The 24,322-nt window shown below is 47.3% G+C and overlaps 1 protein-coding gene across 1 annotated transcript; it reads left to right on the plus strand.

Moving 5' to 3' along the window:
- The first annotated feature begins 19,622 nt into the window (after nucleotides 1–19,622).
- On the plus strand, nucleotides 19,623–21,023 carry Ptf1a (pancreas associated transcription factor 1a). Its single transcript, XM_026401182.2, has 2 exons — nucleotides 19,623–20,400; nucleotides 20,821–21,023. Exons 1-2 carry the CDS (start codon nucleotides 19,623–19,625, stop codon nucleotides 21,021–21,023), a joined length of 981 nt encoding a protein of 326 aa, XP_026256967.1.
- The last annotated feature ends 3,299 nt before the right edge of the window (nucleotides 21,024–24,322 follow it).

Here is a 24,322-nt window from a genome sequence, read left to right on the forward strand (position 1 = left end):
CAGAGCCAAACACTGGATAGTCTCTGGCAAGTACAGAGAACCAAATTCCAGTTACATCTCATTTTTCCTATATGTAAGCCAAACATTCTCATTTACTTATTTTCTTATTCTAGTGAAGTATAATTGCATATACTACTTACTATCTATTTTGAATGAGCAGTTTATAGATTTTAATTATTAAATATTATATTATGACAGAAAATGTCATGACATGCATGAAAGGCTTCATCATTGGGTTTAACCTAGAACTGAGTTTTCTCACACATTTTAGAATAAATTCAATAATTAAAATCATATGTTGCTAGATGCACTAGCATGCACTTATAATCTCAACTACTTGGGGGACTGGGATAGGAGGATCACAAGTTCAAGACCTGCCTCTGTGACTTAGTAAAACCCTGTCTCAAGATAAAAAATAAAAATAAAAGGGTCAGGTATGTAGCTCAGTGGTAGAACACCCCCCTGTTCACTCCTCAGTACTGGGGGAAAGAAGAAGAAAGGAGAAGGAGAAGGAGAAACAGAAGGAGGAGAGGGGAGGAAGAGGAGGAGGAGGAAGAGGAGGAGGAGGAAGAGGAGGAGGAGGAAGAGGAGGAGGAGGAAGAGGAGGAGGAGGAGGAGGAAGAGGAGGAGGAGGAGGAGGAGATGATGATGATGACGACCCAGGTGTATCTTTCTAAGATTACCCTGTCCCAGTCACCTCTTTTACTGAGCTGCAAAGGCCTCATTTCTGGGCCCAAAGGCAGTAGAAAAACTGAAATACCACCAGGGAGTAGTGTTCATTGAAGAGCTTTTGGCTTTGATAAATTGTTGTCCAAATTTTTCTATAATAATGTTTAAATAAAACGGTGAAAAGAAAACTAGAAAGAATTCAGGCATTCTTAAGACTTTGTAAGACCACTGTTTAGTAAATTTTTCAAACAATGAGTTTAATAAATTATGAAGATGAGTAAAAGGAAAATGTCTAAATATCCATTCAATTAACTAAATTATGTTGAGGAGGTGTTTTTATTCCATGCCGTGTGCTTTAGTATGCTGCTTCCATTTTACTTACACGCACCAACACACGCAGGTAACAAGCACACACAGTTGGGCAAGATGTGCTAAGAAGGTGGGGCCCAGTTTCTTTCAGCCAATAGCTAACAGTTTGGAGGAGGTTGCCTCCACAGGCACCGCCTTACCTTCAGCACCAAGGCCAGCGCACCTGGCTTGCCTGGGCTCCCACAACCTTCGTCCTTCGGAACTCTCCCATGTCCAGAATTATAATAAATATTCTTTCTTAAAGAAACTCGCTTTTCCCACTCACGATTTGCACTTCATTTATTTCTCTTCACAAAGTGGCCATTGCTACCAGCAAGAAAAGTGTTTCACAAGGAGAGATGAAAATGTTCAATTTATTGGAGATGCTCCCTTACACAGGAGCAGGCATGCACACAAATACACATTACCCAATGGGCTGTCTGCTGATTGAGTTCTGCTCTTGTCACTCCTCAGGAATCCAGCCACTCTTGCCCCAGGAGGCAGGAAGAGCATTTCTTGCCACTGGTCTTCTTGCAGAGAGATTGCCATGCAAGGGCCGAGAAACTGGAAAGGAGGAGCACAATGCTCAGGACTCTGGTTTTCTGCGATTGGCTCTTCCAAACAGCTTTTTATCCCAGTAACAATCTACCAAAAAGATTGTCTTTCTCAACTAAAGTAATAAAAAAATCTTGTGAGGAAAACAGATCAGACACTGATTCCCATGCCATGGATGAAGAAACTGAGCCCAAGAGTTTCACACTTGTCCCAAATAACACAATGACTCATTGACAAAGATAAACCAATAAGTAAATAAGTAAGTAAGTAAGTAAATCCAGGTTTCCAGTCTTTTCGGTTTGTTGTTCCTCGGCTAGACACCACTATTTGCTGACTATCTCCAGGGTCCGCAAGTCTACACCTCTCTCTCCAGCTCAATTATCTGAAAATCGAAAGAGTAGAAAAATCGAATGAGATGGAGGTCAGCGGGGATGGGGCCATGGATGGCTGCCATTCCTTGCTTTCTTTTTCAGAAGCCAAAATTGACACTGCCCTTTGCTCAGTGACAGCCCCTAGCCCGCGGCGCAACTCCTGGCGTCTGCAGGGGTCCGCACATTTCAGGAGCTTCCAGCTGCCACTTCTCTTCCGAGGGGTCTCCAGACGCAGAGCTCGGCCAAGTTGGAGCCCAACAAGGGTGGCCCTGGAGTTCGTGCCAAAGTCTCCCTGGGCTCACCGCATAGAAAGCTGCTTCCTCTATCTCTGCGAGCGCGGCTGCTCCTCCCGGACCTCGGCAGACTTCAGGGAGACTTGTGGGCAGCCAAGGAACCGCAGGGACGCTCCGGAGTCCCAGAGAATTGACTACGCGGAGCCAAGGCTTCCCCAGTTCCCTCGCGGGTTAACAGTCAGTGCCAGGGAGAAGAGCAGGGCTCTCCCTACCCCCTCCCCAAGTGTGCCCGGGCGCGCTTCCATCTGATTAGAATGTTTCTTCCATCTGATTAGAATGACAGTAGCTTTCAAGTCATTCATTTTGAGAAGAATTTTAGTCTTAAAAGAAAAAAAGAGAGTCTCACTGTAATTGTGAGTTGTAATAAATGCAAACTTCTGGTGCCTTCCTCTGCAGTATGTAAGACAGTAAAAAATGTGTCTCGTCCAAACTCACCCCCTTCCCAAGCCCATTGTGAAGTCAATCGCTAACAAAGGGGACGTGTGAATATTCAACACGGAGTCTTTCAGTTGTTATTTTCCGGAATCCCTGAGTTGGCCTTTTTTTTTTTTTTTTTTAATTTAATGGGCGAATACCTGTTTAAGTTTTTAAAGCACATGGAAATCGCCCGCGAGCGACCATATAATTTGATTTGCCAGGCAATCTGCAGAGCGATCGCACATCATTTATAATGTTCATTGAGCATTTTGCCTAATTGTGTCTGTCTCTGAAAGGGCAGCGCACCCCCTCCCGACCGCGAGCAGCACAAGTGGCGACATTCCCATGGAGCGGCCGCGCCGCAGCTTGCCACATTCAGCGCGGGCGGCAGGGCCGTGCGCTTCCCTGCCCGGGAGACCCGGCGTGCCTGACGCTAATAGCTCGCGGCTCAGGTACGAGCGGGCGCCGCATTTGACTCCATTCAATTCACAACCGGCCGCGCTTGCAGGTGTCGCCTTTTGAAACCTCCATTCAGGCGGCCGCTGTTCACTTCTCCCTGCGCTGCGGGTTTTGTAGAAGCGCAAGAATGGGGCTGATTATTCCTGTGCCCACATGCCGCCCCCACATGGCCCCACCCCCGTCCGACTCCAGGCTTCCCCAGCCAAAAGAGGCGTTTAATTAGTTCTGGGGCCAACGGAGAGCCAGCGTGACCGACAAAGCCCGGCTCCCCAGGTAACCCCCTTACCCTGTGCCCAGGAGGGGGCGCGCGGCGCTGCAGCACCCGCATTGGGTGTGCGCTCCCTCCGTCGCCGCCGCCATCCCCCTGCCCTCGAGCCAACTCTATCAGTGACCCAAGGCTCGCCCGCCAGGCCTGGATGGCCTCTGCCAGCCTCTTGTCTGTCCCTGGCACAATCAGTTCTCGAAGCTGCGCCCCTCCCCGCTTGTCTCCAGAGCCAAGGCAGCCCAAGAGTTGGATACTTGGTGTTCTCTAAGATACTTAGCACCCCTTGTCCCAATTTGGGGAAATGTTGGAACACCTTTCCCTTAACCCGCCTGGCCTATCTGCACCTCGTGCGCTAAAGCCAGGACACACACACTACTGCTGCGTCTGTGAGATGGGTAGTGGCCGCTTGGCCACCGCCTCCAGCCAGCGACGCTCCCTTTGCAACAGCGACTCCCGAGCCAAAGCGGGTCCAGAACACGCATATCTGCTGACAGCCCCAGGCGTGGTCAAAGTCACCTGCGCTAAAGGTACAACCTGGGATGACTGTGTGCGCCAAGCACGGGCCGGCCCAAGGCCAGGATCGCGACCCAGGGAGTCGTGACTTTAGCTGCGCGAGGGCCCAAACGGAATAAAGCCGCTTTGTCGAAGGGACCAAAGAGGGAGAGGAAGGCTGGGGCCCAGTGATGGCAGTCCAGGAGCTCACGTTGTATCTTGGGGGCGGAGTGGGCTTTGGCCGCGGGATCGGGGAGGAAGGGGTCGGGTCCAGCCTTATCATTTGATTTCCGAGAGCGTCTGCGGACCGCGTCACCCCATTCGTTCCACTCGCTGAGCTCTATGAACCAGCGGCGGGGCGGGCAGGAGGCCCGGCCGGGGGAGGGCCGGGTGGTCCGGGTCCCCCGCCCCCGCCCCGCCGGCCTAGCCCGAGCACAAGTGTTAGGATTCCCACGGATCGGCGTGCTCTGCGGCTGGAGGCCGGGGCGCCGGGCCCCGGGGGACGTGGAGGACACAGAGGGGTTTGTAGACACGGTGACCTCCGCGTTGCAGTTGTGAAAGGGCCTGAAAGGAGACGTTTATGGTGCATTACCAGTCAAGGGCTCAGGTACCAGCGCCTTGTGTCGGGAAGCCCCAGCGGCCGCCCGTGCTGCAGGTGTCTGCTTTACAATCGCCCCGGGAGGGTGGGCAGGGAGGGGGCTCCAGGCTGGCCCGCCACTCCTGCGGTGGCCTCTGGCTCCTCTGCGGCCATAGCAGCCAAGCCTGGCCAGAAGGAGATCCTGGGGACTGATACCGAAAGCAGCGAGCTGGGGGGGGGGGAGGGGGCTCCCTGACGTTATTTGCGAGGTGTCTCTTGATGGAGAAGGAGTCTGGAGAGGTTTGGGACTTCTCCCCAGCCCCGACACAGTTTTAAAGCAAAGATCCTGGCCAGGGGTGTCAGGGAAGGGGCATTTTTGCCCACATGTTGGGTTGTTTGGTACTCCAGCGGCCTGCCTTGACTTGACTTGAACTTCCCAGATAGATGCACCATCTCCTTGTCTGTCTCTCTGCGCAAGGCCATCATTACTTTTCTTTGTGCCATCTATCGTTACCTTCTGGCTGAGTAAAGCTGAGTGCTTTTCTTAAAGAGAGAAGTTGGACCAGGGATGGTGAAAAGACTATGATTGTGAGTCGGAAATGGTTTGTTTGAGAAGAGAATAAAGAGGTAAAGCCATGTTCCCCTCTCCAATGCAAGTCACCCTCTGCCCAGAAGAAACCAAGGAAACTGCAGCAACTATGCCCTCAGTGGGTCACTTCTGTGCTTCTCTTTGCCCAGAAAGGCCGAGCAAGCCAAGAACTCAAGCCCCCCAAGTTGCCTTCTAACTCAAAATCTCAAAATGCTTTTCCTGTTAGGGAGGAGATTGTGAATGAAGTCTGCTTCCCAGGTCGGTTTCCAAAAGCTTTCCTGATTCAAATACTGAGAAAGAAAAATAGTACACAAAATACTGCTCTGATATGAAGAGGTGTTTGGTGATTTTCATTGCTAATGTGAGAGAGGATGAAGAAGACAAAGTCTGTGTGTGTCTGAAAGGAACTTCCAAAGGTTCTAGAGGTTTCCTTGTGATGTCTAATTTTAGCTGGTGATTTTCTTTTCTCTGTCATCATCATCAATACTTTTCTTTTGTTCTGGTATTGGGAATTGAACCCAGGAGTGCTCTACCACTGAGTTACACACCCAGCCCTTTATATTTTTTATTTTGAGGCAGGGTCTCGCTAAATTACCCATGCTGCGTCCCATCATGATCCTCCTGCCTCAGCCTTCTGTGTAGTTGGGATTACAGACATGCCCCACTTTTTTTCCTTCCTTCCTTCCTTCTTTCCTTCCTTCCTTCCTTCCTTCCTTCCTTTTCTTTTCTTTTCTTTTCTTTTTCTTTTTTTGAGACAGGGTCTTGCTCAGTTGCTGAGGTTGGCCTTGAGCCTGCAATTCTCTTGCCTCAGCCTCCCAAGTCACTGAGATTACAGGTGTGCTCCTCCATGCCTGACTCCATCATTACTTTATTTGTGCCATCAATCATTAGCTTTTGACTGAGTAAAACTGAGCCATTTTCATAAAGAGAAAAGTTAGGCCAGGGATGGCAAAAAAAAAAAAAATGATTGTGTGTTTGAAAAAGATTGAAAGGAGAAGAAGGGGGAGTTGAGTTGTTTTGGTTTCCTCACCTGGATTCAGTACTCAACACTCTGCGTTCAGCTCACACTCACACTGAAATTTTTTAGTCATTCTTGCCAATAACTTCCATCTTCCCCCAATTTAAGGACAATTTACAAACTGTTTCTTGCCTAAAATTGTAGAAACCGTTCAAACATTTGTCTTCATGCCAAAAGCAGAATCCCAGGTCTAATTTTTCTTCTTGTATAAAAAATTATTATTTCCTTTACTGCCCCTCAGCCAGTAGTCACAGGTCTCTCTCTAAAATCTTGCTCCAGTCTGCCCAGCCAGCTGGCCACCGCACTCTCAGCTCCCCTCCTGATGGGTCTTCCTCACTGCAGTCTTGTGGAGAATGGATGGGTACAGAGCAAGACTGCAGTGAGGAAGACCCATCAGCCAAAATAGCCTTTCTAAATGGCAAACTTTAGCATGCTACTCCCCCATTTAAAGTTCTTTCATGGTTTTTCATTCCCTGATTATTTATAAATTATAAACATGTGCTACTGTACTACTCAATCCTGTGCATTATAAAGAATACATGAGCTACAAATTTAAGAAAATGAGATAAAAATATAAATGATAGTTCCAATATTTTCTTCCCATATTCCAGCAGAGGTTATCCACTCTGGAAATGATTTGCCTATATAATGCCAACCTCCATAACACAGCATATAGGGGTTTTTCTTGTTCTAAACTGAGGGTATTCATTTGCATCCTTATACTATCTCTTTATTTTATCCTTAATAATTCCCTTTATTTCTTCATAAAAATAAAAATAATCATTCATAATAACAATCATAATCATCATCATCATAATAATCATTCATAATAATCCTTGTTTCAAGTTTACCTCTATTTTTGCTCTGTATTCCCACTAGTCTGGAAGCTCCATTAAAAAATGATCTGTTTCATGAGCAAGGTGCTAGTGGCTCTCCCCTGTAACCCCAGCAGCTCAGGAGGCTGAGGCAGGAGGATTATGTGTTCAGATCCAACCTCAGCCAAAGCAAGGGGCTAAGCAACTCAGTGAGACCCTGTCTCTAAATATAATGCAGAGTAGGACTAGGGATGTGGCTCAGTGGTCAAGTGCCCCTGAGTTCAATTCCTGGCACCCCTCCCCCAAATGATGTGTTTCATTCATTGATATTCCCCTAGTGGTTATCATAGCTCCCAGCACAAAATAGACACTCAATAAATGTGTGTGGCACAAATGAACATAGTACTTCTATTTTCTATACAAATACTGGAAAGCATAGAAAGCTTTCCACAGAAAATAAAAAGAATGAAGATGTACAAGGCAATAAAAAGAAGTGCAGGATAGATGAAGAGAACATCTGGACATCTTCCAGGTCATGGTGTTAACTGGGATACAATTTTGACTTCTGCATAATAAAAGCAATATATAGGTAGATAGATATTGATATTGATATAGATGATAGGATTTTACATAAAACTGAATAGAAATTTGAGGCTTGGCATAGGGTCTAAATGATGTCGGACACTCAGGTTCCTTCTATGTAATTATTCATCTGTCCTCAACATGTAGCTTTTCAACTCATAGCTCAAAATGGCTGTTCCTACTCCTCCCATTGCCTCGGCATTCCCACAAGGGAAAAGAGGGAAAGTGACAACAGAGGACATGTATTTCTCTTTCAAAAACAGAGTCTCAAAGATGAGCCTTACTTCAGTTTATAACCCATTAGTTGGAAATTAGTTTCACAGCCACATAGAGATGGAAGGTAAGTTAGGAAATTTTTTTTTCTGTTTTTTGTTTTTTTTTTTTTAATTTTGTGTGGCCCTGTGCTAAGCTAAAATTCTTGGCTTCTGTTACTAAATGAAGAAGAGAATGGATATCATCAGAGAATTACCAGTTCCTGTAGCACGTGGTACTGCTGCTTTCCCAAAGCCTTACTACATTTCTGCCCTTGGATTCTAGAAGGTCTGTGTACCCCATGCCTCAGGCCCCATTTGGTGTTTGAATTAGTTCAAGTTGTTAAACCAGTGCACATAGGTACCGAGGGGTGTGCAGCGACCAAGGTGCCACCGCACCGTTGTATCAGACAGGCCAGGTGGTGCCATGGCAGCAACCCCCAAAGCCTGGTGGCTTCACACAACCAGTCTGTCTCTAGCCTTTGCCTGTTTTATGATGGTTTGTAGACGGACCTTGATCATCATAGTCCCTTGAGGTCCCTACTGACAGGCACTGTGTCAAGCTGTTTGGACAGCCATTGTAGGAGAAGCAAGAGCAGGCTATGGCCCCCTCTCCCCTCCAAGAGTGTAGGGAAGAACCAGCTCTCATCCATCTAGAAGAAGGACTGGAGTGTCAGTGCCCACTGCTCCCCCACCCAGCTCTCCAGAAGCTTTTCCGGTTAACTGCTGGTCACTTCCTATAACTCTGTGAAGCATGCAGAGGGTGCACTGTGAGCCCCTGCCCCTTCTCTTCTCCGCTCAAACCTGTCAGGCTGAAGAGGCAAAGTGCCCCCGATGCACATAAACTATCCCTTGTACCTTTCTAAATCAAGGTAGGGAGATCTCAAAACCATGCAGATTTGGCTCTAGTGAAGACACCCTGTTTGGCTGCATATATCCCTAAGCTCCATCATGGATTTTTACAATGGGTTTGTGTTCCAATCTGGCAAGCACCAAGCTTCTAAAAAAAAGATACCAAGGATCAAGGGCATGTGAGAATATAGATATTTTGCCATGAGAGCAACAGGTTTCCAAGTCTGGCAAAGGCTAAATAAAAGTGAGATTCAAGGGACATGAGAAAATCCCTGGCTGCCCCCCACCCACCAACAAATGCTTTCATATGAATGCAGGAGGGCCACAATGGCTCCCTTAAACAAATTCATTCCCGTGATTTATGGCATTACCTTTCAAGGGTACTAACCAAGTGCCAGAGAGAGAGAGAGTTTGGTTGCTGTGTTTTGCTCGTACCTTAGTGGAGCAGATGTGTCCTTTTATGGCCTCTGGCTGGGATCAATGGCCCTGAAATAATCAGCTTTTAAAGAGGGCAAAAAGGATAATTTGGAGCACGGGGTATTCTTTGAAGACATGGGTCTTGGTGGGGCATCCATGTGGTCATCATGAGGCCACTCCTTGCCCGGGATGGGGATGGAGGTGCAGAAAGACTTCTTGAAAGGCACTGATCCTGGGTGTCACTTGAATTGGAGAGCGTAATGTCCAAGGGCTGCTGCACACCTCTGGGCTTTGGAAAAGATGTTTATTTTCACATTTTTCTCTCTCCTCTGAGGTCATGTTCCCCCAGCACTAACTCAGCTCGATGTCATCCCCCTCCTCCTTTTCTGGTGCTGGGCATTGAACCCAGGGCCTCACACGTGCTAAGCATATGACAGACCACTAAGCTACACCATCAGCTCCACATCACTCCTTTACAGGCAGAGTCTCAACTATACCCCTTAGTACACAGGAGTAGAATTAATTGCTCCTCTCACCTCCTACCCCAGGGATGTGTTCAGGGATGGCAACTGTATCCCATTCATCTCTGTATCCCTCATCTTTAACATAGTGTCTTGGACGTAGTTGATACTTAAAAACATTTCTTAAAGGGATCAGTCAATGAATTAAGGCTTAAATCTAGATGTGTGGAACTGGTCCTCAGTATTTCTACATTGCTTATAACTTCGTAATCAAGAATGCAAATCAGCAAGACTTAAATATAGATTTAAGCAATTGCTTGGCATTATATAGAACTAGTAAGCTTCAAGGTATTCTATTGGGATACAGGAAAAATGTTAGAACATTGCTTATATTTTTACTCATCTTCTTAAAATTTCTTTTTTGCACATGTGTAAAAATGTACCAAATTTATTAGCAGAGTCTTATTTGTATGCTATTTTAAATGCATAAATGTATATAGGAATCACAAGAGCACATACTCAAAATTGGTAATTAGCTATGTCAGGCTCAGCTAATCTCCATCCCACCCCCACAACACATAATTTTCCCCCTCCTTTTTTTGATAATGCTCCAAGTTTTAATTAGAAACATGGTCTCCTAGCTCAAGACTATGTTAGTCTGTTTCCCTTGCAGCTAGCTGTGGTCATACAATGGTGCAGAACAATGAAATATGACTAGCCATGGTGTGTTCTATCTTTAGGTCATATTCCAAAAGGGAAAAGAGGATGCCCTTTTCTTCCTCTGGGATGCAGACACAATGGTAGGAGCAGTAGCAGCCATATTGGACTGAGGGATGAGAAGCCATATTTCAGAAAAGCAGAACAACAAGTTACAGAGAAGCTGGTTCTCCAAACCCACCATATAAACTTTGGATTTGTTATGCACAGACTATTATATGAGAGACATATAATGTTATACAGATGCTCCTCAATTTACAGTGGGGTTTCATTCTGAGAAATTCATCAGGAGTTGAATATATAGTTAAGTCAGAGAAGCAGTTAATGCAGTTTAATCTTCCAAACACGGTAGCTCAGTCTGGCCTGCTGTAAACATGTCCAGGATATTTGCATTGGACAAGAGTTGGGCAAAATCGTCACAAAGCCTATTGTCTAACAAAATGATGCGCACACACGGACATTCTGTAGACATGATAGGGTGCAAAACCCCCAAACATAACATCCAGAAAGCTGTCCACACAGGACTATCTATCACTGTAAGTTCCAGCCATTCACCCTCATAATCACGGTGGGTTGAATACCCCTGGTTGCCACTGCCCCACACTGAGAGTATCCTATCCTGGAAAAAGATCAAAATCCAAAGTGCAGTTTTCTACTGAATGTGACTTGCTTTCATAGCAGCCTAAGGTTAGGAATTTGTGAGTCAGACCACCATTAGGTTGAAGACCCTCTGTGTTTGCATCACTCTTCTCTTTAGATATTTGTCACAGAAGCCAGAACTTTTATCCAAAATAGTACAAGTTGTGCAGCAAAAAGTTTGGAGACAACTCATTTTTAAGGTGATTCTTTAACATAGACACTGAGGCTCAAGGAGAAAAATGCCTTGAGCTCTTCACAGGCCTGTGATACCCTGCCCATGGAAGCCTTTTTCTTCTGCACTTTGTAGACATTTAAAAAAACCAGAGATTAACCACACCACAGGCAGGGAAACAGGAAGGCAGGTGGCATGGAGTCCCTGCTGCGTGGATGCAGAATGCCCATGTGCATAACTTCATTAACTTTCCACAGCCGTCCTTCAGAGGGACATGATTACTTCTTTCCATCACCACAGCCAATGAAACATGAGCTCAACAAGATTAAATAATGTATCCAGGAACAAGCTGCCATCGGGGGTGGAGCGGATGCTGAATGTGACTTCAGATTCATGGGAGTCCAAGGTCCACGCGGCTCCAACCTCCACTCTTCCATATGCAAGTTTCTTATCCTTGAGACCCTTCCTCTGGCATCTTCTCTCCTCTCTTATCTCACTTCCTTTCTATTTTCCTGCCCTCCAACTCCTGAAGCCAGACACCTGCCTTAGATAATCATCTGGAACAGTGTTTCTTAAACTGTGCCTTTACCATATGTAGCTATGTATTTATGTGTGTGTATTGACACATACACGCGCATGTGCTTATCTTGAAAATCTCCACCTTTGTCATAGAAAAACAAAACATGGACCAGTAAAACCATTCATGAGACTGGAGATGTAGCTCACCTGTAGAGTGCTTGTCTAGCACATAAAAAGGCCCTAGATACAATACCTTGCACCTCAAAAACAGGCAAAAACTTCTATGGGCCCTCGGTGTCATAGTAAGTTATTGTTAATATGAAATCACTTAAATATTTGCACATATAAAATATATATGCATTGCTTTTATGCAACTACCAAACCCCAAAATACGTAAAATAAAATATATAATCAATAGAATTCAAGTGATCCTCAAGGTGACAGATGATAATGATGTTGTCATAATGGCACATGAGTTGACACGGTGTTGGTCCCTGTCTTTGGTGCACGTGATGATTCAGTCTTTGCTCCTGGTTTAATTCAACCACCATGACTGCTTTGTCATCTCACCTGTGTGGTCCTCTGGTTTTCTTGGCACAGGCATGCATGATATCAGTGTATTTCTTTAGCTTGTACCAATTCCAGGAGCCCTGTGGGTTCCACTGCTGTCTGAAGCATAAGTGAGAACTCAGAGTCAGGCCCCACGTCCAATGGCAGGACCAGGTTAGAAGATGTCGTGAAGATGGTCCAGAATATGCTCATGCTTTATCCTCATTGTTTTTAAAGATCATCATCTAAATGATGTTGCAAGAGTGAGAAATTGTTGTCATGCCGTTGTGCAGCCTTAATTTAAGAAACAGAGTTCTAGAAAATGAGAAGTCCATGAGAATGACAGTCTGGGATAGGTCTCCACAAGGAAAACCCATCCTGTTATGGAAATAGTCCCCTTGTGAAGAGGAGACTACCGAGATGTGAGCAAATGGGGGTGCGATTGTGTTCTACAACCAGCCTGGCTTATTTTTCCTTCCAGATGAGAAACCCTCTTGGCTTCTCTGCAGGGCTGGTGAGAATGGGGACACTCAAAGCCCTGGTATGTGTCTAGCAGTGGCTCCAAGAGGGACACTGCAGAGAAGTAGAAAGATTGGCTTGCTTGAATGCTCCTGCCAAGGCTGAGGTCTTGCTCAGTCCCTACACTGCTTTTCTGAGGGGGCTGGATGGTGTACGTGGACTACTTTTCCAGGCTGCACTTTTGAGCCTTGAGAATTAGAAAAAAAGCCAGAAGTGACCTAATCTTGATGGCTCCCAAGACAGGAGAGGAGCTGGACAGTGCTCTGCATTCAATGTCCATGGCAAATCAAGCTCAGCATTTGTTGATATATTTGTTGCTATTTGTCCACTGAAAATCTAGGGTGTTGGCTAGAGGTGGGCAATCACAAGAACTGTCCAATTAAGGAGGTTCCTATTTCTCACCAATTATATACCCTCTTCCATTCTACCACTTACTAAGTACCTACCATCACTAAACAGCTAACTGAGCAGCTACTACTGGGTGCCTGGCGCTGCTTATATGTTTTATATTTGTTCAATTTATTCTCAAAATAATCAAATGAAATATTATAATTTCTTTTTGCATAGGTAGGAGTAGAGGCACACTAGGGTGACAAAACTGAGCCATAGGAAGGGACTCACAGGGTCCTTATGTTTTAGAAAGCTCACATATGGAAACTGGTGCCTAGGGTCTTAAGTAACTCCCCACCCCCCAAAAAAGTCTGTTATTCTTAAATAATACTGGGTGCTTCCCTGCTTGAAGCAGCATCATTCAATGTATCCCTTTTAAGCATAAATTCACCCAGGTGAGCAAACATTTTTGTTCTAGCCGGGGTTTTAAAGGAGCCACAATGATACTGTCACTGCAATACCCTAACATTTTCAGGACCACAGATATGAGTGGAAGGTATTATGGACAAGAAGTGGAACATTCTGAAGGAAAACAAAATCATGGTCTACCAGGCAAGGAATAAGATCAGACCACAGATAGAATACCGAGGTTTTCTGGGTGAGCTCAACAAACTGTGAGTCCCCAGATGGAGTGAGTGGTGCTAAGTGAAAACAAAATTATCCAACAGCAAAGACACATGATGAACCATCCTGCCACCATGAAAACCTGTCAGTACAGATATGGGGGAAATTTGGGGGAAATGCTATTAAGTAAAAAGTGCAAGAAACAGAACTAGAAATGAATGGAAGAAAACAGACAAAAATGATAGTAGTAGTCACCTGGAGGTTGTGGAACCACAAACAATGTAGAATATGTGGTCATTTTCATGAGTATTTAGTAATTTTAAATTTCCTTTATATTGTTGAATCCCTCTGAATTTTGTTCACTATTGATTTCATGCAGGGAATGACATTTCATCCCATGTCATCCTATTTTAACTGCACATCATGCAGAAGTTAATTACCCAAGGGACCTACCCTGTGCCTGGCTGTCCCTGCCAGCCCTTGCTGATTCTGCCTACCAAAGGATACTTGTTGGAAATGTCACAATCCAGTATCCAGTCTTTCTGGAAGGTTCCTCCAGGACCTATATGAAGACACCATAAACTCACATTTTTTCTTTTTAAAAAATTAAGTTCATTGCGCTGGGGTTGTGGCTCAGCTGTAGCGCTCTCGCCTAGCATGTGCAAAGGCCCTAGGTTCGATTCTCAGCACCACGTAAAAATAAATAAACAAAATAAAGGTATTGTGTCCAACTACAACTAAAAAATAAATATTTTTAAAAAATAATAAGTTCATTAAAATTTTTAAAAACTTCCCGAGTATATGTTCACATCTTTCAAAAATCAAAAGATGTAAAAGTACACAATGAAAAATGCATTTACTACCCATTTCCTTTTTTGATACAATTAATGCCACCAGGATCTTGTGTGTTCCTCTAGGGATATTGATCTTGTGTGACTTGCTCAGTGACACAGAAGCACTGACAGATATTCACTGTCCTTTTCATAAAATGCAGGTGGGACCATGCTAGTTTAGCAAAGCAACTTGTTTGTTTCACCTTATGACTGATGAATATTCCATTATATGAATTTAACACAACTCACTAAAGGCCCTACTGGTGGATGTGAAGCGAGAAAACACACTTTTGAAAAGAAAGAGAAGGGGATAAATTCCTGTTTTTGTTGAATTCCTTCTTTTTCTTTCCACTGCTCACTCTGGAGGCCAAGATGCAGAAGTCTGATAATAATGACGGGCAGTGTTTACCTTACGAAAGTTCAAGCACCTTCCAGAATAACAAAGCTGAAGGACAAAGCTCAGAGCTTTGTAAACTTTGACATGATGGAAAACACTTATTTGGATCATTACATCAGCATTCAGGTGTTTCTCCTTTTAATGATTAATGTTTAACACTGAGAAACCCAAGGCAAGAAGGAAGGAAGCGGGTGCTTAGCCTTGGACTTGCTCTATCTCAAGGCAGCCATGTGCCACCTGTCCTCACCCCCCAGTAGGACATGGCCCAGCTTTATCTATGATTTTTAGTTTGATCAGTCCCAGAATGGAGAGGATGTCAGAGGAAACCCTCCCATATGGTGTGGAGACACCCCACCTCACACTCCCTTGTGTTAGAAGTCCCCTGCTGCTAGCTGTGTCACTGAGCAAGGCAGCCCTTCTCAATCTGTTTCCACTTGGAAATGATGAAAGCCCTTGCCTCATTTCTCTCAAAGGGCTGGCGTAGGAGCTGAGAAATGTGAAAGTCACATGAAACAAAATACATTAAGTCTAGAGACAAAGGGCAGAGGGATGACATGTAACATATTGTTATGGAGTCAGCCAAACCCAGCATTGAGTTTGACTTGCTCAGGACCTTGGATGGAAGGCCGAGCCCCAATCAGTCACCTGTTGATTTAGAAAGAACACCTTTCAGCTTGCAGAATTGTGAGAATGGATGTAAACATATCTGAAAGTCCATCATGTTTATTTTTTCATCTTTTCTAGCATATGTTCCTTCTGAGGTAGATCTTAGGATAAAATGAGATAGTTCAGAATATGATCAAATATGGTGAGAACAGAGAGGGAGCAGAGTTCAAAGGGCTGGGGACATAACTCAGTGGTATAGTGTGTGCTTAGCATGCATGAGGCCCTGGTTTGATCCTCAGCACCAACCAAGAGCTCAACATCATCTATACCAGTCATTTCTGGGATGGGAGAAAAATGCCACATGATCACATGATCAGAGTAGTTCTTCCAAGTGGAAAAGTCATCCATATATAGTAGATAGAGATTGTCCCTGATCCCAAATTAAATTTAGCATACTTTGTCTTATTCTGGGAATGACACATTTAGCAAATTCTCACTTAATTGTTATCATTCCTTGATCTCAATTAGTGCTGTGGCCCTTGCAGTGAAGTCAGGAGTAGGGGCCAGGTCCTTTTTTTTTTTTTTTTTCTCACTAACTTGATGAGGCTGACCTTGAACTTGCAATCCTCCTGCCTCAGATGAAAGTAGCTGGGGTTATAGGCATGCACCACCACACCCTGCATTGTGGACCCATTTTTCAAGCTGGAAATAGACTGTGAGTCATGACCACAAGTACCTGCTTCACTAGTGGTCTCTGCCTGGATCCATCTGAGGAAGGGCCAGGGCCCTGGGTTCTAACCCTACCATCACTGCTCCTAGAAGCTGTGAAATGTCTGATGGAAAACAAATGAACACATGTTCAGGTCCTTGAGACTCCTGGGAAGGAGAGAGAACTGGGATTGGTCACGGGTTAGGGGAAGTGAAGAGAGAAAGAGATCAAGGCTCAACCTCAGTGGTCCTTGCTAGGACATTTCCTGGAACTAAGAACCCAAGAGAGGGTTAAGGCAGCCCAAAGGAGGTATGGGAGTCCACAGGCCCAGAATAACAGGTTGGCAATGAACCTCTGTGGAAAGGCTTGGAAAAGTCTTAAAGGTCTCACCAGGGTTTGGTACTAGGGAAACCAAGTGTCCCCTCCATTGCACATCTCAGCAGATGGGATATCATCTTTGAATGAGGCAGGGGTTCTTTACAAGAATAGGGGACATCTCTCATGAGGGCAGAATGGAGAGGAAGGGAAGTGTGAGCTTAGCAGAGAATGGAGCAGTGTACAGCTCTGAGACCAGCTTTTCCTGTGCGCAAGCTAACTGGACAACAGAAGTCTTCCTCCGCATGATCCCCCACTGCCTAGAGGATCCTGGGGTGTGGAGGGAGGGCTGGAATGAGAGTGGGGCCACTAGTAGGGAAAGACAACATTCAGTTCCAGTGTTTTCCTCACCCAACCTGTTGCTTTGAGTGGCAGAGGGCAGCCGTCCACACTATTTTGACCTCCAGTGACCCAGAGAAAATTTCCTTTATTAGCAGAGAAGTCTTTCTTCTTTTTATTAGAGAAAAGAACGATCATGTCTTACTTAAGAACTGTGTGTGTGTGTGTGTGTGTGTGTGTGTGTGTGTGTGTGTGTGTGTGTCTACAGGCCTTGTCTAGCTTCCCAAGGAGACAAGTCTGCAGACAGCCAGCAGTTCTCCAGGAGAAAACACTGGAGCCAGGAGTAGGGAGGAGAGAAAAAAGAGGAGGGAATGTTATGGGGGCAACTTTCTTCCTCCTACTCTGTTCATCCATGTGGGCCAGGAGATGCCCAGAGTTTCCAACATGAGCTCTGCCCAACCTCACAAGACAGCAACATTTCCCACCAACAGTTGGTTTCCCATTAGCTCACCTGGGTGACCAAGATAAATTTCTGGAACTCTCTCATAAACTCATCAAACATATGTAAGACAATTTTGTAATCACATTGAATAAAAAGATACTCACATGCACTTGCTCCCAAGCTTCCCAGTACCATCCCTCCATTTTCATGACCCAAACATACTTTCTTGAGAACCACCTAGGCCACCATAGAAGATCTCTCAGTCAATGAAAGAGGGCCATTGTAGGCTCAAAGTCAGTCTTCTTTGGTGAATGCTTATCAATATTTTAGATAGGTGCTGAATTCAGGCTAGCTATTACTCTTTTTTTTAAAGAGAGAGATAATTTTTTAATATTTATTTTTTAGTTTTTCAGCAGGCACAATATCTTTGTTTGTATGTGGTGCTGAGGATCGAACCCAGGCTGCACACATGCCAGGCGAGCGCGCTACCGCTTGAGCCACATCCCCAGCCCCTAGCTATTACTCTTGCAAGTTGTCAATGGATCCATTTTGGTTGTATTCTAACCAAGTAAGGACAGGAGAGGACCTTTCCAATGTACCAGGAATTGGGTACACAACCGAAGCTGGCTAGATCCCTGGTCTTTAAACACATCCTAAATATTCCCATAGCTTCCCTCTCTTTGAGGCCACAAAGAGGAATCCAAATTAAGAAAATTGTAGCTCAGCTTCTGTCACAGGAAACTTGGACCATATCTGCATTCACTTATGGACAATGACAAACTGTAAAGGAGACATGACCACATGAAAAAAAGCTGCTATAAAATAGTGGACCTTTGGGGTTCTTGACAGTTCAAGGTAGGGTAACCTCTCCTTATATCTTTTGGCCTTAACCCTAGAGTTAAAGAAAGTAAATTGTCTGAAACCAAGAAGTGTGTTTAAGTCACAGTTCTTCAGAGGCATGGGCTTGGATTTTGGAGGGATTCTGAATAACCTACAGAAACCTCAGCTACAACAATTGTCTAAAAAAGGAAGTGTCTGACCCTGGAAGACAACTCCTCCACTGCTCTATTGAGGCTGCGCTTCTGAACTCTCCGGGATGGCACTGGAGCCCGGCTTTTAATAGGAATTACCCGACCTTGAAAGTGTTTCTTTGTTGCTCTTAAAGTGAGGAATTCAAGTTGACTGCAGTCTGCGATAAAGTGTCTTAGGGCAGACTGCACGCGGTGTGTGTGTGTGTGTGTGTGTGTGTGTGTGTGTGTGTGTGTGCGCGCGTGTGTGTAGAAAAGTCGAGGGAAAAAAAAATAACTGAGGAATGGTCCCGGTGGCCAGTCAGAAAGGTGAGAGACTGAGGCTTTTAAAATGGTTTACACTCTGCCCTTTAACTTCAATGTCCTCGCTTCGGACTGCTCCGGAGCAGGAGCTTCAATTGACTCCTTTTGTACCGAGTTTATTGCTCAGAACCCCTAGGGTCTCGATTTGCTCTCTGAAGAAATGCGCCCCACTGAGCTGCTCTCCGAGGCAGCCGGGTCCCCTCTCCCCTCTCCCCTTCCCCTTCCCTCACCTCGACCCCCCGCCCCAGGGGAGGGCAAGGGAGGCTAGTCCGGCCCAGAGCGGCGTCCCCTAGGCGCTCCTAGACAGTGCGGTGAGTCTGCGCTCTTTAGGAATGGGACCAGATTGCCCTCCAACCCCACTAGAACATCCGGAAAACTTCACAAGAGTCCTAGAAAGGCCTGGTGATGGGACAGAAGCCCCTAGTAGACCATGCCCGAGCTCCGAGCGCGCCCGGGTATGGGAAGGCGAAATGCACCCACCCGGCCCCTGACTGCAGCCGCTCTAATTGCTCAGGCTGCTGGTGGCTTCTGCTCGGACTCCCCAACACCGATGGGAGTCAACTCTTGCACTTTTAGGATCTTTTATGACTGCGCGCCACAGTCCTAACCTGGGAGTGGAAGAACTGGGCATTTGCGGTGCGAAGTGCGCGGGAACAAGTGGAGGGCGCCGCGGGTCACAGGTGCCCCTGGAGCTGCGCGCTGGGAAGGTAAGTACAAAATAACCGACGAGGAGCGGGAAGAACCCCTCCTCCTATCGCCCCAGTAGCTACCAAAGAGAGGAAAGCGCACCCGCGGCCACCGCCCGGGGCCTCTTGGCCCCCTCCCCACCGCGCCCCGCGCTCTGATTGGCTGGCGCAGCGGGTCCCTGGCACGCGCCTGTGGATGTAGTTATAAGAATCCTCGCGTGCCGGCCCTCAGCTTCAGCAAGTCGGTCCCAGCCCTCCCTAGTGCAGCGCGGGCGCCAGCCAGAGCGCCGCGGCGGCGGGCACTCCAGGGAGGCCCGGGGGCGGGCAGTCGGGCTGCCGCCGTGCGCCCCCAGCGCAGGGCCCAGAAGGAGGGGCAGCCGGACCAGAGAGCACGGCAACCCAGCACTTACAAAGCCTCACTCTAGGCAATCCTGCCGGTCCCCTGGCCCGCGGCCACGGACAGCATGGACGCAGTGCTGTTGGAGCATTTCCCCGGGGCCCTGGACGCCTTCCCGTCCGCTTACTTTGACGAGGAAGATTTCTTTACCGACCAGTCCTCCCGGGACCCTCTGGAGGACGGCGATGAACTGCTGGCAGACGAGCAGGCCGAGGTGGAGTTCCTCAGCCACCAGCTGCACGAGTATTGCTACCGCGACGGGGCATGCCTGCTACTGCAGCCCGCGCCCTCGGTCGCCCCGCACGCGCTCGCCCCTCCGCCCCCTGGGGGTCCTGGCGAGCCTGAGGACAGCGGCGGTTATTGCTGCGAGACAGGGGCGCCCCCCGGCGGCTTCCCCTACTCGCCGGGCTCGCCGCCCTCCTGCCTGGCCTATCCTTGCGCCGCGGCTGCCGTACTGTCCCCTGGGGCGCGGCTGCGTGGCCTGAGTGGCGCGGCGGCGGCCGCAGCGCGGCGGAGGAGGCGTGTGCGCTCCGAGGCAGAGCTGCAGCAGTTGAGGCAGGCGGCCAACGTCCGCGAGCGAAGGCGCATGCAGTCCATCAACGACGCCTTTGAGGGGCTGCGCTCGCACATCCCCACGCTGCCCTACGAAAAGCGCCTCTCCAAGGTGGACACTCTGCGTTTGGCCATCGGCTATATCAACTTCCTCAGCGAGCTCGTGCAGGCGGATCTGCCGCTGCGGGGTGGCGGCGCAGGCGGATGCGGGGGACCCGGCGGTGGCGGGCGCCTGGGCGGGGACAGCCTGGGCAGCCAGGCCCAGAAAGTCATCATTTGCCATCGCGGCACCAGTAAGTGCGTCCGCATCTCAGGTCAGAAAGAGGGGCACTGATACCGGCCTGCTAAGGCCCAGGAAAGGCAGGGCGAACCGACTGACAATCAGACTGAAGGACCGATGGGCGGGCGGATGGTCGGTGTGCACTGGCAACCTGGAGTTCAAGCTTCTTTCTCGCTTACCTCCTCCCCCTCACACACACACCTGACGCTTTGACTGCTGCTGGGAAGACAAGCGTCCCTACCACACTAGCAGCTCCTAAGATCCCGGGGAGCGGGTGCTGGGGCCTTGAGGGGTGCACTAAGAGGGTGGTTCTAGTATGACTGTGAGACACCTGTTCAGTCGAGGTGCATATGAGGGCATCCTGAAAGTCGGAGGGTGCCTCTGGGAATATAATTGGACATTCACAGTCTGTTTTCTCTTTTCACCTCCCTAGGGCCTCCCTCACCTAGTGACCCGGATTATGGCCTCCCTCCCCTTGCAGGACACTCACTCTCGTGGACTGATGAAAAACAACTTAAAGAGCAAAATATTATCCGAACAGCCAAGGTGTGGACCCCAGAGGACCCCAGAAAACTCAACAGCAAATCTTCATTTAACAACATAGAAAACGAACCGCCCTTTGAATTTGTGTCCTGAGAAAATTCATATTTGGTTGAGAATCTGATAGTGTCTCTGTGCATATTGTACATGTAAATACCTATAATGTAAATGTAATTTAAGAATCAAATTTTTCTAATGGCAATCAACTGTTATTTATCTATTTATTATCCTGTTGAGTTAATGAAATAGATGATCTCTTTATATATATAATTTATATAATTTATCCTGATTTTCTAAAAATATGCAATAGCGGATGATTTCCCCGGCACCTTTAGCAGAACTCTACGTTGTTGGAAGAATTCTGATCAGAAAACTTCATGCTTATTTATTGCCAAATACAGTTTATTTCTAAGCGTTGTTAATAAATGCTATTGACACCTTTTTCTACAAGTTATTTGCTTAGTACATGATGGGGGCAACTGTATCATTAAAAAATTAACTTTTTAAAAACTAAATCAGAAACTCAAAGATAGCTATCAAGTAGGAAACTGCATTTTATTTAGATGACCTCCATTTCGCCATTACAGCCCTTCTTCTGTATCATCTGACCCAAATAGTAACATTTATCCTACCTTTCAGATACCCATGGGGCAAATAGGTGATAGTATTTGTTATTCCCATTTTTCAGAGAGGAAGGCTGAGGCTCAGGTCATGTTTGGTTTACCCAAAGTAACCCTCATTCTGCCTAATCGTATTGTATAAAAGTGAAGGCGTTGTGTCTGGTGGAAATTGGGAACTAATTCCTGGGCTGGAAAAGGGAAGGGGTCTTTCTGCTTCCATGGCTGGAGGATGGGTTGCTCTTGAGCTGCCCTGCCTCATCCTTTTGCAGTTGCAGCATCAGATATTTGAAACTCAGGCGTACTCCTCTCAGAGGGTATGGGTCCGGCGTTTGTATTGAGATCACAGAGAATACCTGGGGTGGGGGCCTTCCAACAAAATTCAGGGTTTTCGAGGTAGGAGCCTACTCTGCCTGGCACCTCTACAACTTTTTTTTTTTCCGGTGCTGCGGATAGAATACAATCCCACACATGCTAGGCCATCTTCGTTCTACCACTGAGCGACACCCCCAGCCCTAAACTAGGTTATTTCTAAAACTGGCTTCAGTTTTGCCTACACCAGAACCTAATCTTCCTCCGCCAGAGATCTGGAGAGAAGACAAGCCTGGGGCGGAGGGCACAGGATCGCCCCCTAGCGAAGGGGAGAAGCGGAGGCGAGGCCAGGGGTCGCTCAGCTGGAAGACCCAGGAAACCTGTGGTCCAGCTACCATCCATCGCGGCGACCGCCCCCAGCGCTCTCACCCGTGGGCAGAGCCCGGTGGTGCGGCTGCGGATGGTGAGGACCCGAGCGCACGGGCGCAGAGCAGGAGGCGCGCATCTCTGCGTGAAACTTCGGTCCTGGAGCTGCCCAGGCCCAGCCCAGGCCCGGCAAAGGCTAGCTGCTCCTGTGTAGCCTAGCGTCCCCCTGGTCAGTCAAGGTACAATCGCGAACCGCCCCCAGTACCCATGGCCTTGCCGAAGGACAATATGCCGGCAGCATGCTAATTGCTTTAACCTAGTTTCAGACCCACCGAGGGGTTCCCCGCGCGCCGCGGGTGCCATGGCCCTCGTCCAAGAGCAATTAAAGCGAGGCCGCGAGCCCGACCCCGCAGCTCGGCCTGGCCAGACATGCGGAGATTCTGGGTCGCGAGGCTCCCAGGAGAGCCTTGGCCATGGACCCTCACACCCCTTCCAGCCTTCGCGTCCTCTCTGCCCCCTCCCCCAAAAGATGATTTCACACAGGAGACAGAATTTGAGAACGAGAGAAAATAATTCAATTTTGTCCTGTATTAGGGCCTCATTAAACACGAAAGTTGCTTTTGCACAAATGCTTCCATCAGGCATGTAATCTCATTACACTCATTAGAAAGTCAAATGTTAGGCAGACTTCAACTTAATTATAAGTTATGGAAGTGTTGTATCGTTTTCTTTGCCTGTGTAGACCTGCATTTCCTTGGATTGGGTGATGTGGCAATTCGTAGTTAAAACACTACAATCATTGTGATGTGGCACCTTTTATTTTGCGTGCCACTTTTTTTGTGATTCAATGCATCAACACATCCTTTAGTGCGGTGCAGATGAAGCGGAAGAGCCGAGCTGAGCATGCAAAACACCAGGGTCTCTATCTTGTCACTCTTGTGCCCTGACTTGGCAAGTCCCTTTAAGCACAACCTTCAAAGAGACTGACAGTTTCTTTTTATTTACTCATAATCCATTCATTCTAGTGTAGCAATTCTTTTTTTTTTTTTAAATGCAGCAGTAAAAGCAGAACAAACGTATCATTTCAGAGTCTACTTTGGCGTCAGGGAGGCCTGAGCTGCACTGGGTGCAGGAGCCGCTGTCCTTGTAGCAGCGCCAGGCTGGAGAGCCTCTGGCCTGAGGCATCTCTGGCCAGCAAATACAGTCTGGCACTAGAAAAACCTTGTGGGGGCAGTTTGACTGACAGGTATTCAGCAGTCCTTCTAAGTCAACACTTTTCTTCCAAGTTTTTAAAAAAATCGCCTATCAAAATAAAATTGAGTAAGTCAAACTGCTGGACAGCTATGGAGAGCCTTTAACCAGCATTGCTCTTCTGAACACCCATCAGCCCTTGCGCTGAAATCCAGTCTGGGACCACCAGGGGAAAGAGTTTAAAGTCTGCCCTGGCTGCCCTTGTCCATTTAGCATAATAAAGAAACTGCAAACCCAGTACAGGGTACATTTTATGATCTCTACTGGAGAGCTGGCTAAATCACTCCCCAGTGGTCCAGACTCCATCGCTAGTGGTTGTGGGGGGAGGGAGAGCTGGAGAGGATTTGATAAAGTCTTCCCAGCATGGAGATTGCAGAGGAGTGCCCTCCTTACCCCAACACCTTCCCTTTTCTGCTCCACGCCAATTCTCAAATTCCAACCCATCCTGCTGCTCTCCATTCCCAGGTTGCTGTGTCGCTCTGCCTTGGTGTCAGAGTGCCAATGATTCTACCCAATAAAAGCCCCTTCTATCTCCCTTCTCACTCCCTTACATTTCACATGGACATTAGGGTCAAGGTCCTCTTGTTGCCTTAAAAGATAATATGTGTCACCCAAAAAGGTGACTTTCTATTTCATTGGCTGGGAAGCCCAGGCACCATTTCTCTGCCTTTGGTTTCTCCTGAGGGGACTGTCAGTTCTGAGGTGAAATTGGGTGGGGTGTCTTGGGGGGGGAGAGGGGAGGGTGGTAAAAAAGAGGAAAGGGTTGCCACTTCTGCACCCTCAGCTGGGTAGCCTCCGGAATGGAGCTCCTTGGTGGAGCCTCTTCTTTCCCATGGAAGCCAAGCACCA

This window comes from Urocitellus parryii, chromosome 9 (genome assembly GCF_045843805.1).
Source record: "Urocitellus parryii isolate mUroPar1 chromosome 9, mUroPar1.hap1, whole genome shotgun sequence".
Taxonomy (NCBI): Eukaryota; Metazoa; Chordata; class Mammalia; order Rodentia; family Sciuridae; genus Urocitellus; species Urocitellus parryii.

Coding starts and splice junctions, on each gene's coding strand:
- Ptf1a (XM_026401182.2), top strand. CDS start 19,623: ATGGACGCAGTGCTGTTGGAGCATTTCCCCGGGGCCCTGGACGCCTTC. Junction 20,401..20,820: donor CATTTGCCATCGCGGCACCA/GTAAGTGCGTCC, acceptor TCACCTCCCTAG/GGCCTCCCTCACCTAGTGAC.